Below are 18,516 nucleotides of genomic sequence, written 5' to 3' on the forward strand. Positions count from 1 at the left end.
CTGAGGATCTTACAATTCCCCCCTCAAGATAACTAGTAAATGGGTCCTCTGATCTCCTTCCAGTTCATTTCTTTATTCATGGACCTTAGTCAGAGAGTAAGGAAACAACGAGAACTGTCTTTTATAGGAGTGACAGTGATGAGGGGATTATAGGACGAGTGTCCCCACCCCCTCTATCACTCATTGTCATCTTCCCAACACAAGAAGTCATGCACTTCCTTATTTAGTCCATGATTTAGTCATGAATAGCAGCGGGGCTGAGCCCCACCAGAGGTCAGAGAGTGAGGATGGGGGGAGAACAACCAAGATGAAGACTGGACTGATCCTGAAGACCACCATCAATGGGTATTGACTCCTCTCTCATTATCACTTTCTGTTTAAGGTTCAAAAGTTTGAGGATGTTATCACATTATTATCAACATGTAAAAGTCTGTGCTCCAATCAAATCATCAAATATAAAATGTCCAGCTGGTAGAAAATGGGTGCAAGAGAAGTCAGGACTATGTCATTTTAAGAAATTTAAGGACTTAAGGAATTTTTAAGGATTTTATAATATCAGAATAATGTAATGTATAACATAGAATATATAGTGCAGGGGTCAGGAGTATGTAATGTACAATATAAATTATACAGTGTAAGGGTCAGGACTCATAATATTGGTATTCAGTAATCAGTGGAAGATTAAATGTTTACATGAGACAAGTTGCAGAGGTCCCACACCGCTGCCTCCCATCTCCTGAGACTGCACTCAGTGACTTGGGTCTGAGACTATACAGACATATCCCTCCACCCGGCACAGCCAGAAAACAACAGAACAAGTAATCCTGGGAGAATTGTTCTGTCAGAAATCATGCTAGACCAGGGCATGAGGTAGAAGACCCAAAGCACATACCCCAGGTGCCTAGGTCTAGTAACATCTATGGTAAAAATGAACATTTTTCTGCCAGCTGAACCCCAGAATCTCCATAAATCCAGTCTAGATACATAAATTGTGTCTGCAGCACAGAGAAGGAAGATTATCCAAGAGAAATACAGGAATACAGGATGGGGAACACAGCTCAGGAAAGTGACCAGGGTATTGCAGGCTGATATCATCCAGTTCTTGCCCTACTCTGGACCAATCAGTGAGCAGTATGGGTGGAGGAATGTATTTAGTGTTAATGACCCACCTGTGCTGATATCTGTAGGAGTGTCCTCCTCTATAAATGTCCCCGTTATTCCATCCTCCTCCATAGACTGCTGATCATCCCTCAAATACATCTCTTCTTCTTCTGCTTTAACCTCAAATTCTATATCGATTGGATCTCCACTCTAAATCAAGAAAATGAGAGAGAATATCATCTGTAACATATAACCTTTATTATTGTGACATCACATAAGAAATCCACACATTATTTCTACAAATCAATGTTCTAGATGATCCATCCCACCAACCTTGTAACAGTGAGGGATGGTGTGATCTTCCTGTGTGGAATCCCAGGAATACAGAGGACGGGGACATCTCTCTGGTGGGTTCCTGGTATTTGGTGGCTCCATCATATCCTTGTGTCCTTCTGAAAACTCCTCCATCACTCCATACTCCTCATTCTCCTCTTTATACTCTTCTTTAATATCAATATTATCATCCCCGAGGTTTCCACTCTGAAAGATAAAATAAAACATTCACTGTAACAATCATGCTGTGTATAAATCAGAACTACCAATAATTGTCAATCATCTACCTGATGATGGTGGGGGATGGTGTGATCTTGTGTGGAATCCCGGGAATACAGAGGACGGGGACATCTCTCTGGTGGGTTCCCATTACTGGATTCATCTGTAGGAAACACACACACTGACTGAATACATTGTTTCTATGTGTTTATCAGATGATGGGGATCTAGGTGGACCCTCCGTACTGCTCTCTCCTTTACAATAAAGTCTCCTCTTACCCGGTGATGTGAGGGGCGGCTGATTGTCCATCATGACGTCCTTGTAGAGATCCTTGTGTCCTTCTAAATACTCCCACTCCTCCATGGAGAAATAGACAGTGACATCCTGACACCTTATAGGAACCTGACACACACACAATGATACAGTCACCATCCAGACACATCCCTTGTCTGTTACTGGATAATGTCCCAGAATTCCCAGCACCGCTCACCTCTCCTCAATGATCTCTTTGGTGACTTCTAGAATCTTCTTTGTATTTCTCTATTCTTTCAGGGAGGGAGGTGGAGGCAATGTGATGGTCATATGATCTCCAGACTTCACAGGAGGAAAATTCTAGATCTAAATACAAATAGCAAAAATCAATCAATATTCCCAGAATCCTCCTCACCTCACCATTCAGGTTTCCATTTTATTAAAGCCCCACTTCAGACTGAGGTATAAATTTACCCACAAAGGACAAAAACTAAAATAGGTTAAAAGCTTGTAGCAGGTATTCTAATGTCATTATATACAATGCAGGACCAACAGTCCTAGTTTGCAAGTGAGGATGCCAAGGGTCCGCCCACATCCTAAGATCATCAGAAAAAAAGCCAGATAGATGGACATTAGGACAGATAGACTCTGGATGGAGGGACATTGGGAGGAGGAGCTGTGAGGTCAGTGTGATGTCATAGGACATATAGACTCTGGATGGAGGGACATTGGGAGGAGAAGCTGTGAGGTCAGTGTGATGTCATAGGACATATAGACTCTGGATGGAGAGACATTTGGAAGAGGAGGTTTGAGGGGTCCTCAATATGAGGCTCCTGTGTAAACCAAATCATTGTTCCTGGGTGTGTCCCACCTCTCCTTAACGGAAGAGTGAACTTTGACCTTTACCATACAGAAATCTGTCAGGAATCTGTGAAAGTAAGCTCTCATGTGATTAGGTGATGTGCGGAGGAACGGAGTGTAAATAGCAGACAATTTTCTCCAGAGCTCCTAATGGTGGGGATGGATTTTGCTGAGTGTTGGTGCCAAGTTTCCACCCCCCAGGATCACTGCAGGTGTGGAGAAAAGCTGTGTAAGAGGATATGGAGGAGAGATGAGGAGGAGATCCAGGAATCAGGATAAAGGTCAGGACAAGCGACAGACGAGCGCATCCAAGAGATGAAGCCGGGGTCACTACACAGAAAATCAATCCAAGGAAACAACAGGCAGGACGAGGAATAGCAAGAAGGAGCTCAGAGACCAATGAGAATATTGCTCAGCCAATGGGAGATTATCTCAGCATGACTTACATAATGAAGGAGATGAGGGGGAGGGGAGAAAGTCACTTAAGGTGGGGCTTGACAAATTTGCTTTGAATCTAGGAGCCAGCTAAAAAAGTTAGTGTGGGTTATCAGCGCCTGGGGCAGGGCAAGTAATTTGTGAGGTGCAGAACACAAGACTTGGGGTGCAAGGTGCAGGAGAAGGGTGCAGGACATGTTGTGCTGTGTGCAGAATGCCGGACATGTGGTGTAGGGTGCAGAATGCAGGACCTGGGGTGCAGGGTGCAGAATGTAGGACATGGGGTGCCGGGTACCAGAGAAGGGTGTAGGTCACCACAGGACATGAGATGCAGGAGAAGGGTACAGTGTGCAGAATGCAGGACATAGTTACATAGTAGGTAAGGTTGAATAAAGACAATAGTCCATCCAGCCCGACCTGTGTAGGCGCAGGTGTGTCAGTGTCAATTTCATTTCCGATATCCCTGTATGTTGTGTTATTTAAAATGCACGTCCAAGAGTCTCTTAAAAATATCAATACTCCCCGCAGACACCACCACTTGTGGAAGAGAGTTCCACATTCTTACCACCCTGACAGTGAAAAAACCCCTACACAGCTTAAGGTTAAACCGATTCTCCTCCAATCTCATTGTGTGTCCTCTAACACCCCCTGAGATTGAATAGCTTTTTTCCTATGCTGGGATCACCACTGAGATATTTGTAAATAGCTATCATATCCCCTTTCAGGTGTCTTTTCTCCAGCGAGAATAAATTTAGCGCTTGTAGTCGCTCCTCATATTTGAGGTCCTCCAGCCCCCTAATTAATTTAGTTTAGGGCTGCAACTAACGATTATTTTCATAATCGATTAGTTGGCCGATTACTGTTTCGATTAATCGGTTAATGACCTTAAAAAAAAAAGTGTGGTGTACAATTTAGTTAATATGTAAAGTTTTAAAAAAAGGCAATTTATTCTTAAATATCTCTATGCTGTGGTAAATATAAATAACCAACTATATGGTTAGGGAGCAAAATATCTAATCCACTCTGAGAATAACAGACAGAAGAGATATACTGTATATACTATTAGAGGAGAGATAAGAACGTTCGTTTGATTTCCTAATCGTTAGTGGGGTCAAATCGACGTTCATTTTCAACCACAGTAATGGGAAAATTTGGAAATAATAAAAAAACTTCTTGGTGAAAGGAATTATCAGACAGTGTATGTGGTTTTCGTTCAGAAATTACAATTATTTTAAAAACAGAATGTTAAAAACAAGTGAAAATTTCAAACATTCTTTCATTCATCGAATGTACAAAGATTTTTCGTCTGAATTTTCTCATCTGAAAATTGATCTGTGTGGCCAGCATAAGGCTCTGTACACATCTATGCAGTTTGCTTTTGTTTTGTTTCTGCAGTGCTCTTTGCTGTGCGTTTTGATTTTTGCGCACGTGATTTTGCTGCGATTTGCGTTTTTGCATTTTTTTGGCCAATTTGTTGTTGGGCAGATTAAAAAACACAAATTGCTGCAAAAACGCATTACATGCTTTTCTGCAGCTTCTCCATTAAAGTATGTTGAACCAAAAAAGCACTGTTTTGCGTTAAAAAAAGTCACTGCTGCTTTCCAAATACGCAGCGGCTGAAAAAGCATCGATGTGAACGTGTCCCATAGGAAACCATGTAAATGAACTGTAGTCCGTTTCTGCAAAAAGCACCAAAAAACACATAGATGTGATCCAGGTGTAAGACGTTTAGTAACATAATGGGGTTAAAAAAAACGAATATTAGCCCTTTATAGTACAAAAAAAAGAAAATAATCACTACTGCAAGGGGTTCATTTTTTTTACTGTAGAACTGTGAAAGTAATATTTACAGTAGCGATTATTTGCTCTTTTTGTACTATAAAGGGCTCATTTTAGTTTTTTTAAACCACATTATGTTACTGGCCGATTAATCGATTATGAAAATAGTAATCGATTAATTTCATAATCGATTAGTTATCGATTAATCGATTAGTTGTTTCAGCCCTAATTTAGTTGCCCTTCTTTGGACTCTCTCCAGCTCCAGCACATCTCTTCTGAGGACTGGTGACCAAAACTGGACGGAATACTCCAGATGTGGCCTGACCAGAGTTTTATAAAGTGGTAGAATTATAGTTTTATCGCTGGAGAAAATGACCAGTTACACTTACCGGTAACGGTGTTTCTGGGAAGTCTTCCAGGATGGCACCCTGAGAGATAACTGGTCCCACCTGAACCCTAGGTAAACCTTGGTCTGTCCTGGAATCAGAGAGGATTTTTTGAAGGCTGATTAACCACCCCAGGGAATCCAAGGTACTTACCACTTTGTCCAGGTCGGACAGTAGTAGATCGTGACTCTGGTTGAAAACCAAAAGGTCATCCACAGATAGGGGATCAGCGCTATCCCATGGAGATGGAGGTACAAAACCACCTCTGCAAGGATCTTTGTGAAAACTCTCGGGCTGGCTTGCAGCCTAAAGGGTTGGGCGCAAAACTGCCAATGCTCCACACACTAACCTGAGAGAACCACAAACCATAGAAATTCCTGGTGCTCTGGAAAAATGGGGACGTGAAGAAAGGCGTCTTTTAGGTCTATCGTGACCATAAACACCTCCTTCAGAAGGTGCTTCCGGACTTCTTGTACCGTAGGAACCTGTTTAGCCTGACATTTAAACAATGAAATGAACTTTCCTTCTCGTTCTGAGGATTGGCACAAAATGAAGGAAGGACAATCTCCTTCGTCCTGTGGAACCATGAGGCCACCTTCGGAAGGTACAGGGGATCCTGCCTGAGGATAAGCCTGTCTTAAAATAATAAGAAAAAGGGCTCTTTTACAGACAGAGCCTGGAGATCACCTATCCTCCTGGCTGTTGTAATGGCCAGCAGGAAGGTTGTCTTAAGGGCAAGTAATTTAAGTAGGATATGAGCCAAGGGCTCGAACAGTGCCTTGGCCAGGGCTCCGAGGACTAGGGTAAGATCCCATGGTGGAAATTGGTTCATTTTCACCGGGGACATCCTCTCCCAGGCCGACAAAAATCTCTTGATCAGTGGGTCCAAAAAACGGGAAGGAAGGTACCTATTCATTAAGGGCGCCTTGTTCCATGTCCCTTCTTGAGAAAGGTAGAAAATTTTAAAGAGGGAAAAGTAATTATGACAGGGGATTTCAATTTTGTGCTTGACCCAACACTGGATAGCCAGCCTCTCTCCTTACGTTCAGAGGTTAAATATCTCAAAGCAATTAAACAAAAACGACACCAGCAGCAGCTTGTGGAGGCTTGGAGAATTATGCACCCTAGGGGGAGGGACTTTACATATTATTCTCAGGTACATTCCTCCTACTCGAGAATTGATTATGGTTTTTTTAGATCATCAGTAGGGATGGGCCGAACACCCCCCTGTTCGGTTCGCAGCAGAACATGAGAACAGGCAAAAAATTTGCTCGGACATGCTAACACCGTTTAAGTCTATGGGAAACGAACATGAATAATCAAAAGTGCTAATTTTAAGGGTTAATATGCAAGTTATTGTCATAAAACGTGTTTGGGGACCTGGGTCCCGCCCCAGAGGACATGTATCAATGCAAAAAAAAGTTTTAAAAACGGAAATTTTTTTCGGGAGCAGTGATTTTAATAATGCTTAAAGTGAAACAATAAAAGTGAAATAATCCTTTAAATTTCGTACCTGGGGGTGTCTATAGTATGCCTGTAAAGGGGCGCATGTTTCCCATGTTTACAACAGTCCGACAGCAAAATGACATTTCTAAAGGAAAAAAAAAGTCATTTAAAATTGCTAGCGCTAGTGCCGGCTATTAATGAATTATCGGTCCCGACAATACACTTAAAAGATCATTACCAGGCACTTTGGGTCTGGTATGAATATTAAGGGCAACCCCAAACCATAATTAAAAAAAAAAAAAAAAAAAGCGTGGGGGTCCCCCCAAATTCCATACCAGGCCGTCAGTGAGCGCCCCCCTCTCCTGAACTGTACCATGCCACATGCCCTCAACATGGGGAGGATGCCCCCATGTTGATGGGGACAAGGGCCTCATCCCCACAACCCTTGCCCGGTGGTTGTGGGGGTCTGCGGGCGGGGGGCTTATCGGAATCTGGAAGCCCCCTTTAACAAGGGGACTACCCAGATCTCCCTGTGTGAAATGGTAACGAGTACATTGTACTCCTACAATTTCACAAAAAAGTGTCAAACATTGTAAAAAACACACAGACACAGCATGGGACAAGTCCTTTATTAAAAAAGAAAAAAAAATTCCAGCGATGTAATCCTTCCTGGTCCCAGGATACAGAGAAAGACGCCGCCACGACACGATCCACCTCCATGGGAGGAGCCTGCTGAATGATGCTAGACCTTCCGTGACAGTTCTTAAATAGCTGAGAGAGGGGCCACCCCCATGCACGGGTGGCCCCGCCCCCTCTGACGCAACGGGGAAACACCGTGGGGTTACCCAGTGACATGTACGGGTGATCTGCCCCTCTCTGACACAACGGTGGTTTCCGTCACTGGGTAACCTCGCTGCGTTTCCCCGTTGCGTCAGAGGGGGCCGGGGTCACCGGCGCACGTCACGGGTGGCCCCGCCCTCAGCTATTTAAGAACTGTCACGGCAGGTCTAGCATCATTCAGCGGGCTTCTCCCATGGAGGCGGATCGTGTCGTGGTGGTGTCTTTCTCCGTATCATGGGACAAGGAAGGATTACATCGCTGGAATTTTTTTTTCTTTTTTAATAAAGGACTTGTCCCATGCTGTGTCTGTCTGTTTTTTACAATTTTTGACACTTTTTTTGTGAAATTGTAGGAGTACAATGTACCCGTTACCATTTGTTCACTTTTTTTCATTTTATACATTTTTTATTTTATTTTTTCATGGGACTGGTGTTCACATTTTATTTGTTTTCACTTCCTATATTAATGTTTTATACCTGCTGGAGTGGACACTTATTACTACACGCTCAGATATCAATAGTGTTTAATATTCTTCCTGTATATCTATTGTGGGTTAGCAGGGGAGACTTTGATGGTCACATTTTCTCCCACTGCAATTAGACCTTTAAGTCACTTTATATGGTAGCGGTATATGAGCTTTTAAACAGATATTGACACATATTATGTTCACTAGGTTTGCCTATTATGCTACAGTATATTTCATTATGAGGTGTAGGTTTTCACATGGTTTAATATATTTGTTTAGGGGTTTAGAGCACACACACCCTACAGGATACCCCATCATAGGGAGCGCCACATACCCCTACCCCTCTTTTCTTAGTTATAAAATTAAAAAGGTATAGAGGTTGCAGGACAAGCACATAAGACATCCGCGTTTGCGGATGATGTTACGTTATATATAACGAACCCCACACAGACACTCCCAGAGATTTTGTTAGAATTGAGTATCTATGGGGCTGTATCGAACCTTAAGATCAACACGGAGAAAACTGAGATATTAGATATCTCGGTTTCCTCAGATGAAGGAAGGGATCTCAGAAATCTGTATCCCTTTAAGTGGAGGAAGAGGGGTTTGAAATATCTGGGAGTGTTTCTGTCAATATCAACAATAGATCTATATCAGGACAACTATCTGCCCCTACTGAATAAAATTAAACAAGATTTGAAAGGATACCCTGCACATAGACTGTCATGGTTTGGCAGGATAAGTGTGATCAAAATGATGACTCTCCCGAAAGCCCTGTATATCTTTCAGTGTCTGCCGATAAACATCCCTGCGACTTATTTTAAAACTCTTAGATTGATACTAGAGGTCGACCGATATGGGTTTTTCTCTGGCCGATGACGATATTTAGAATTCGCGGCGGCCGATGGCCGATATATGATGTCGATTTTTTTGGGCCAATATATTAGGCAGATTTTTTTTCTTTTTCCCTTCATCTCATAAAATCTAACAGTTAGACCCTTTTCACACTGGGGCATTTTTCAGGCGCTTTTGGGCTAAAAATAGCGCCTGTAAAGTGCCTGTAAAACGTCTCCCCTGCAGTCTCAGTGTGATATCCCGAGTGCTTTCACACTGAGGCGATGCGCTGGCAGGATGTTAAAAAAAAGTCCTGCAAGCAGCATCTTTGGAGCGGTGTATACCCCTCCTCCACCACTCCTGCCCATTGAAATGAATGCGCACCACTGTCAGAGCGCCTGCAAAGCATTTCGGCAGCGGCGCTTCAGAGACGCATTTATCCCCTTCCTCGGCCGCTAGCTGTGTTATAAGCACCCCGCTAGCAGCCGAATAACACCGCTAAAATGACGGCAAAGCGCCGCTAAAACTAGCAGCGTTTTACCGTCAACGCATGCCCGCTCCAGTGTGAAAGCAGCCTTAAGTAATAAGTGATACAGAAATTTTTTTACATTTAAATATTTATTAAACAAAACAAACCTCCAATCAGTTCACTTGTATGTATAATTTAGATAACAAAAAAAACTATATCTTAAATATTAAATACACAAAAACAGGTAATCAAAACTTTTGGATGAAAAAAAATGGGCTAACTTTACTGCTTCGTTTTTTTTTAAATTCATTAGTGTATTTTTTTTTTTAAAATTGCGTTTGAAAGACCGCTGCGCAAATACCGTGTGACATAAAATATTGCAACAACCGCTATTTTATTCCCTAGGGTCTCTGCTAAAAAATATATATATAATATTTGGGGGTTCTAAGTGATTTTCTAGCAGAAAAAGGATTTTTACTTGTAAGCAACAAGTCTCAAAGGATTTAGGCCTCTTTCACACGGACTGTCCGTTCAGGTCCGCCTGTCAGTTTTTTAGGCGGACCTGAACGGACACTCCATGGTGGTCTATGGAGCGTTGGATGTCAGCGGTGACATGTCCGCTGACATCTGACCCGCTCCGAAAAAGTGTAACGGAGGAAAAACCTACTTTTCCATCCGTGATCGGATCGGGTGACGACAGACACTACGGTCCGTCATCACTCGATCCCCCATAGGGGAGAGCGGCGCTCTGACAGGTCCGTCACTGCACAGTGTGCAGCGATGGACCTGTCATCTTCCTGCAAGCGGATGTTCACGGGGCGGATCATCACTGACCCGCCCCATATGAAAGAGCCCTTAGTCTTTAAATGGTTAAACTGAGAACTCCTACACAGAGAGCTCAGCTCATTGATAAAAGAACCTGAAGAGATACAATGTTTCTTCTTATCAGACTTGGCTGCCCAGAGGAGGAGAGAAGTCTCTCCACAGAAAACTTCAGGCAACTTGCATTGACTTCTATTACAGAAGTCATTTGCAAGTCGCGCTGAAGTTATAATCAGCCATTTTTATCAGCACAATAGGCCGATGCCGATTAAGTAAAAAACGTCAAATATCGGCCGATATATCGGTCGACCTCTAATTGATACTGCAAAAGTTTATATGGAATAATAGAGGCAATCGCATTGCCTATAAAATACTGAGCAGACCAAAGGAGAGAACGGGACTATTCCTTCCAGATTTTGAAAAATATCACGCGGTGGCGGTACTGCGGAGAGTTATGGATTAGGTTCATGGCTCTCTGTACAAAAAATGGGTGTCACTAGAGGCAGAGTTGAGTAAATCAGATCTGGGACAGATTATTTGGATTCAAGGCAACATAGAGGTTTCTCTAGAGAAATGGCTCCAATTACTATAGAAATACTGAGATTATGGGATAAGCTTCTCAAAAGCATATCTTGGCAATAAAATAGTCCCCTGATGCCTCTGACAGGTAATAATTATTTTTCTCCAGGTAAGGATAACAAACTGTATTTAAATTTGACTTCTTTGGATCACCTGAGGTTAAAAGATGTTCTGAAAGGAAATGTCCTCTGTTCATTAATGGAATTGCGAGAAAAATGTGGTGAAACATCATGGGATGTATGGAGATACAGACAACTTCAACATTTTGTTGAAACTTTCCCAAAACCTTTCTGCTCGGTTAGTGGGCTAAACTTATGGGAAAGATTAGTCGATCAAGGGGGAATAAATAGACAGGAGATTTCCAATATATATAGGATGTTGATGATTCCCCTGGATGTGGAGTCCATGTGTCCTTTGGAGGGTTGGGAATTAGAATTGAATCAGCTACTGCCAGAAATAATGAGAAGTAAAGTTTTTGATTATGTTGACTCGTCTTCAACGGACACAAGGACGAAGGAAATGAATTATAAATTATTAATTAAATGGTACTTTTTACTTTTTTAATTAATCCCGACCTATCTCCTCTATGTTGGAGGGAATGTGGGGAGGTTGGAACTTATGCACATATATGGTGGCAGTGCCCCCTAATTCAACCATATTGGGTGAAAGTATTAGATTGGATAAAGAAGATCAGCGGGAATGAAATTGGACTTGATCCCTGGCAATGCCTGTTCCATGTAACGGGGATGCCAAGGAAGAAATACAGAGCAGCAATTATTCCATTCCTGCTGAACGCAGCAAAGGCATTGATTCCGAAACATTGGAAGTCAAAGAAAATCCAGACGATAAAGGATTGGTTTGGGGAGGTAGATAAAATCAGGTTTATGGAAGAAGTAATACATATGCATTTTTTTTTTTGTTACACGGAAATATGCACATTATTAAGGAGGAATTTCAATGGCGGTAGGGAGTTGAGCCTCTCCCCTCCTCATAAATAAATAAAAAGGGTAGGGAAAAGTCACAGATTCACTTACATAAGAAGGAAGTCACTAAGAGAACTCAACATTATAGGCAGGGGGGTCAGGGTATTATTCACAAAGTATACTATAACATTTTTTTTTCTCTCCTCTGGGGGGAATAAGAGGGGGAAGACGGTGGAATATCTTTAATATCTTGGAGTGTATTATGAGATAGATCCATGTTTGTGTTGATTGTGTTTTTGTTTGTTTATTATGAATGTTTTCTATATGCTTATATATATGGTTTTGAAATGATGTGGAATGTTTTTATGTGTATAATATCTTAATAAAAAATAATTAAACACAAAAAACTAGACAAGGCTGCCACCTGGACCCTGAGCGTCTTAGTAGCTATACCCTGATCCATGCCGTCCTGGAGGAAATCCAGGATTGCAGGGATCTCCTGCTGGGAAGTCCCCCTCGCCTGACACCAACGTGATTAGACTCCCCAGAATTTGGCATAAATACACCTGGTAACCGGCTTCCTACTCTGTAACATGGTGTCAACTACTCTCTCTGAACACCCCCTCTGCCGCAGGCTTTCCCAGGGTAAGGCACCAGGTCCTCTTGGGCCACCAGGGAGCATTTAAAATCAGTCTGCCCTCGGACTGACTCAGATTCTTAAAAAATCTTTTCTCCTCTTCCTCCTTGAAGGGCACCTGTGTTTCCAGGTCTTACATTTTAAGAGCTTCCTCCCAGGCTCCTTCCATTCTCTCAGAACGATGTCTTTGAGGGCCTGGAGGATTGGGAGAACCCTGGATTGGGGTTTATGCAGGCCTCTATACATCCTGTCCTGGGCAGAAAACTGAGCTGTAGGCTCTTGGATCTCTTCTGACGCATACACTGCTCTAAGGGGAACCTCCATATCATCTGCGGAAAAGATGTGTCTGCCTGGTCTGGAGTCCTCTTCCTCCCACTGGCTGTCCTCTATTTCCTCCCCCTCATCAGAAAAGCTCTGATCAGAGACCTCTGTCTCCTCCTCCTCCTCAGAGTCCTGAGAGGGCAGTGACCGCAGGGGTTCAGGGTGTCTAAATCTGCCACCTGGATCCCAAGTTTCTGCTCTATTAATGGGGGGCCCTCCTGTGAGGATGAAACTTCCCCTGCCTGGGCCCTATTAGAGTGGGTCCTCGGGTTCCCTGGGTTTCAGGGTTGCCTGGAAAGCCTTGAGGGTCATTAAAATCTCTGTCTGTATGGAGAGAAAGTCCCTCATGACCTGAGAGGTCTCCTTCCCAGCTAACTTGTGGATACACTTGTAGCAAAAGGGTTTTGTGTGGTCCTGTGACAACTTGTCGTTACAGTATCCACACCTCTTGGAATGGGAAGGGGTCTTAGACTTAGGACGGCTGGCAACCACCTGGGCAGTAACATCCTCCCCTGAAAGAGACACATTTTCACGCTTACTTCAAAAAGAAATCACCCGCTACTGTACCCTGCAGGGGTAAGAGTTAGGGGGACCCTCTCCCCCTCGTTATACCCGCCAGCTAGGTAGACTCACCCCCTGTGTTCTCCTCCACTGCTATTGTCGCTGCTGGCCCATCCTCTCGCTCCATCTCTACACCGCAGCTTGTCCTGCTGAGGGTGCTTGATGCTGGCCAGAGCAGGCTGTAGACGCCTGCCTCCACTGAGGGCCAGACCTCCGCTCCTGGTGTCCTAGGATGCTGCCGCCACCATTTTGCCAAAGTCTCAGAGACCTGGAAGTAACCTGGCCTCGTGGGACACACGGCGGCGTCATTTCCGGTGCAAGGGAGGAAGCTGCGTCATTCCTCTTCCTGCTGCTGGCAAGATGGAACTCGAGCACCGGCCTGCGCCATCTCCTCTCCCCTGCAAGCCACAATATGCAAACCGAAGGCCCAGGAGTCAGAGGCCTGCTGGAATGGCATGCCCCACGGGAAATCCAACCGCCAGCTCCATCTGCTAAACAGACACCCGCCAGGTAAGGGGGAGAAAGACGGAAAACAATGGTCCCTGAAGTTCTGTATCCCCCACTATACACAGGGTCCTTCAGCACTCAGGGGGGCTCTTCCAAGCTCTGCTGCCCCCCTGAGGAAGATGGGGAAACCCTGCCAGGAAGGGCAAGCCCTACCAGACTCAAAGGCTTCACAAGCCTGCGGTCCAGCTCCTAGGGGGAGACCACCAGCCCTCTGCTTCGGGTCTATTAGAAAACAAAATGTTTCGCTGTGGGGAAAAACAATCAAAAAACTTAGGAGCACAAGGGGGGCAGGGGTTTTTGACCTTTTCTTTAATTGTGTTTCCTGTCAGGTGGGACCAGTCATCTCTCAGGGTGCCGTCCTGGAAGATGACTTGAGAAAATTCCCTTTTTTATGCATGCTAATATTTTGCTGGTAGCTGCAGCTTGACATTGTATGCTATTTCTCAGTCTGTCTTCTACTAGGACACACAGATCTTTCTCCATTATTGACTCCCCCCATGGAGTGCACTGTACCAGAGAAGGGAGTAGGTCACCGGAGCACATGGGATGCAGGAGAAGGGTGCAAAATGCATGACATGGGGTGTAGAAGGGTGCAGGACATGGGGTGCAGGATACCAGAGAAGGGTGTAGGTCACCACAGCACATGGGATGAAGGAGAAGGGTGCATTACACAGGACATGGGGAGCAAGGTGCTGAAAAAGGGTGAAGGACATGTGGTGCAGAACGCAGGACAATAGGTGCAGGTCACCTCAAAATGCAGGCCATGGGGTGCAGGGTACCGTAGAAGGGAGCAGGTCATTGCAGGACATGGAGTGCAGGAGAAGGGTGCAGAATGCAGGGCATGGGGGGCAGGGGAAGGGTAGAGGGTGCAGAATGGAATACATGGGGTACAGGGTACCAGAAAAGGTGTAGGTCACCTCAGGATCTTCAGGATGCAGGAGAAGGGTGCAGAACACAGGACATGGGGTTGAGAATTCAGGACAGTAATACAATCCCTCCTCCCCTGTATCCTCCTGCATGTCCTGTACATCTCCCCCAGCAGTGTGTGAGAGCAGAGTGGATGGAGAGGACATCTTGTGTACATAAAGCAGCATGTCCCTCCCTGGCTGGTTTCTTAGCTGGCTGCTTTGCAGGCTTGTTCTGGTTACTCCTGTGAGGACTCTGTAGTCCTGTTTCTCAGCACCTTGTGGAGATCTTTGTGGCAGTGCCGAGGTGTCGCCATGTTGGAGATTCGGTCCCGCTCCTTCCTCTCTGTTCTGCCGGAGGGCTCTGCAGGGACACAGGCAGCTGTGGGTGGAAGCAGGAGACGATGGTGACAGTAATGCGGCTGCGGAAAGGAGAAAGATGGGCAGCGGGAGCTCAGTGAGATGAGTCCTCTCATGTCCTGTCCTGTCCAGTCCACCCCTCACTTCACAGGTCGGGTGCCATCATCATCTTCTCCTCCCCTCCCCCTCCCGCCTGACCCCACTCCGAGCCACATTCCTGTCTGAATAATGTGTCCGGGTTTCAGGAAGAAACATTATTCAGACCAACAGTGAGAATGACAAGAGCCCAGGGGCCAGGAAACCATTTCTAGTCACCATGGTGACCTGGGATTTGTTGAGCCCTGACTTATGGTGACCATAGAGACATGGAAATTCAGCTGGTTCAGCAGGGATCGGTCACATTTCCATCCATGTGTGGTCACTGCCGGATAAAAGTCACTCCATCAGCGGCTGCAGCCAATAGCTTCATCACTGATCTGTGTATTCTGAGAGCGGAGGAGCGCCCCCCATTGTCAGACTACAATAGTGCAGCGGGGAGGATTCCCCCATCCCCCTCCAATGTGTGGATGGGGGAATCACTTCAGTTTTTTCCTCTCATCCCGCTGGATGAACGATAAAACTGAACCATGTATGGCCAGCTTTGGAAGGAAGATATATTCATCATCAACTGATCCCCCTGAAGGGGTTAATGTATGTATTACCTCCTCTGCCGCCAAATCCTGCAACGTCTTCTCTCTACGTCCTTCCACATGGAATGTCCTTTGTCTTCTCTGTACCTGACATCACTTCCTGTCTTCCATAGAGACTTCCTGTCTGGGTAGAAGTGAGATCACCATCTTGTGGAGATCAGAGGAACTGCAGCCCTGAGAAACGTCTGGTAGTGTGAACACGGCCTTGTGCTGTGTGTGTATGTACTGTATATCCTTATAGATGGGTCATCTCCACTCCCACCAAGGGGGATAGAAATATATTACTGCTCGGGGGGGAGACATTTTGGCCCCTTTGATTTTGCAGTAAAATTGATGGCAGATTTAGTCATGTAGAACATCTGTTATATGGATACAAAGAACCCCAGCCGAGAGTAAAGAGTGGAAATGGCTCCTGATCCCCAGATTTGGGCAATGATGTCACCAATATAAATAGAATAAAACCCGCGCTATGTGTAACAACTCAAATACCTACAAAAATAACTTATACCGGACTGCTGCTGTAACAAAGGTAAGTATTCCCTTTATCAACTAGAAGAGCATTATGTGTCACAGCGCTGTCCTATTGTGTGTGCACATAAATCATCACAAATACACTAAAATATGTGGAGACATTCATATATAAAGTGCTAGGGGCTCAAATAATATTCTCTGCAGATCTATTGCTTCCACTTTACACCTACTTCATTGATCTTATGGTGTTTATCAATAAATGAAGTAAACTGATCCATGTGCAAATTATATACAACATAAAGTGCTTTGTGCTCAAGATGCTGTTCCCTGCAGATCCACTGCTTCCACTTTGCTCCTACTTCATTCATCTTATAATATTTGCTGCTATATTAAATAAACTAAAAATCTGTGCAAATTCATGTAATCATACAATATTTTGTGCTCAATATAGTGTTCTCTACATGTCCACCACTTTACATCTATTTCAATGAACTTATTTTGCTAAAAAAAATCCACCAATCAATGAAAAGTTGATAAGATGTAAAGTTCTCGGTGCTCCAAACTGTGCCAGCTGTAGTGTAGCCACGCCTTCTTCCACCTCTTACACACGTGATGGTGAGGGCGCCCCCTTAGTGGTGATTTTTATTGATTTGAGAATTTTTTTTGAGTAAAATAACTTTGTTGAAGTAGATGTAAAGTGGAAGCAGTGGACTTGCAGAGAACACTATATTGAGCACAAAATATTGTATGATTACATGAATTTGCACAGATTTTTAATTTATTTATTATATAGTAGGTGTAAAGTGGAAGCAGTGGATCTGCAGGGAACATCATCTTGAGCACAAAGCACTTTATGTTGTATATGAATTTGCACATAGATCAGTTTACTTCATTTATTGATAAACACCATAAGATCAGTGAAGTAGGTGTAAAGTGGAAGCAGTAGATCTGCAGAGAATATTATTTGAGCCCCTAGCACTTTATATATGAATGTCTCCACATATTTTAGTGTATTTGTGATGATTTATGTGCACACACAATAGGACAGCGCTGTGACACATAATGCTCTTCTAGTTGATAAAGGGAATACTTACCTTTGTTACAGCAGCAGTCCGGTATAAGTTATTTTTGTAGGTATTTGAGTTGTTACACATAGCGCGGGTTTTATTCTATTTATATTGGTGACATCATTGTCCAAATCTGGGGATCAGGAGCCATTTCCACCCTTTACTCTCGGCTGGGGATCTTTGCAGGTAGGTGCAGTCAGGGGAGGAAGAGCCTCACCCGCCATGAAGGTAAAAAAAGAAAACAAAAATAAAGATGGAGCTTCGAGGGTCGTAGTTCGGCTTCCTGGGAAATTTGGGGCTCCGATCATCTATGGTTCTGGAGATACGGGGCTCCTTGTTCAGCCTGTCAGAAGCTACATACAGAGCAGCCAGTTTAAATCCTTACAGCCCACCCACCGTCAAATGACGGCAAGGTGGTGCGGCTCTCGTTCTGGGACAACGTCATGTGACGGTATCCAAGAACAGCTGCTTTCGCGCCCCTGCGACTGCGTCGTGTTGGTAGGGCACGGTGCAACCCCAATCCCTGATCTTGTGTCCGCGGCTCTTTACCCATGTGATCGGCTGTGTCCAATCACAGCAGGACACATGTAAACAAGGAAATGCCGGTAATCGGCGCTCCTCACCTCACACTGACAAGGAGTGTGGAGAGGAGAGCCGATCGACGGCATCTCCTCACAGGGGGACATCTAGGAATGTAATCAGGGCACTGATCATCAAAATAGTGTCACAAATCAGTGCCCACCAATGCCAGCTATCAGTGCCCACCAGTGGCAGCAATCAGTGCCCACCACTGCCCACAAGTGCCACCAATCAGTGCCCATTAGCGAGACCAGTCAGTGCTGGCAATCAGTGCCGCCTATCAGTGCTGCCCATCAATGCCCATCACTGCTGTCAATCAATGCCCATTAGTAATGCCCATCAGTGCCACCCATCAATGCCCATCAGTACCGCCTATCAGTGCCTATCAGTGCTTCCTATCAGTGCCCATCAGTGCCGCCTATCAGTGCCCACCAGTGCAGCCTATTAGTGCCCATGAGTGCCACCTAATAGTGCCGCCTATCAGTGCTCATCAGTGCCACATATCAGTGCCACATATCAGTGCCCATAAGTGCAGAATATTAGTGCCTCCTCATCGGTGCCACCTAATCAGTGCCCATCAGTGCCGCCTCATCAGCGCACATCAGTGAAGGCGAAAAATTACTTAGTTACAAAATTTACTGACAGAAAAAAAGTAAAAAACATTTTTTTTTCAA

At 44.5% G+C, this 18,516-nt stretch overlaps 2 protein-coding genes across 3 annotated transcripts in view; both read right to left on the bottom strand.

Annotated features, from left to right (window-relative positions):
- Positions 1–917, bottom strand: part of LOC141122058 (uncharacterized) — a 67,495-nt gene extending 66,578 nt beyond the window's left edge. Inside the window, exon 1 of the mRNA XM_073611854.1 lies at positions 893–917. Within this exon, the coding sequence (XP_073467955.1) occupies positions 893–917 (25 nt within the window). The remainder of the gene's footprint in view (positions 1–892) is intronic.
- LOC141122000 (uncharacterized) overlaps positions 1–15,832 on the bottom strand; it is a 146,884-nt gene extending 131,052 nt beyond the window's left edge. Inside the window, exons 1-5 of one of the 2 annotated variants that reach the window (XM_073611786.1) lie at positions 15,738–15,832; positions 2,144–2,271; positions 1,932–2,055; positions 1,722–1,816; positions 1,435–1,641 (exon numbers count right to left, since the gene is read on the bottom strand). In XM_073611786.1, coding sequence (XP_073467887.1) covers positions 1,435–1,641; positions 1,722–1,816; positions 1,932–2,016 — 387 coding nt within the window. In that variant the 5' untranslated portion in view covers positions 2,017–2,055; positions 2,144–2,271; positions 15,738–15,832. The remainder of the gene's footprint in view (positions 1–1,434; positions 1,642–1,721; positions 1,817–1,931; positions 2,056–2,143; positions 2,272–15,737) is intronic. The other variant, XM_073611784.1, reaches the window with a different exon arrangement.
- Between the last annotated feature and the right edge of the window lie 2,684 nt (positions 15,833–18,516).

Source organism: Aquarana catesbeiana, unplaced genomic scaffold, assembly GCF_042186555.1.
Source record: "Aquarana catesbeiana isolate 2022-GZ unplaced genomic scaffold, ASM4218655v1 unanchor237, whole genome shotgun sequence".
Classification (NCBI taxonomy): domain Eukaryota; kingdom Metazoa; phylum Chordata; class Amphibia; order Anura; family Ranidae; genus Aquarana; species Aquarana catesbeiana.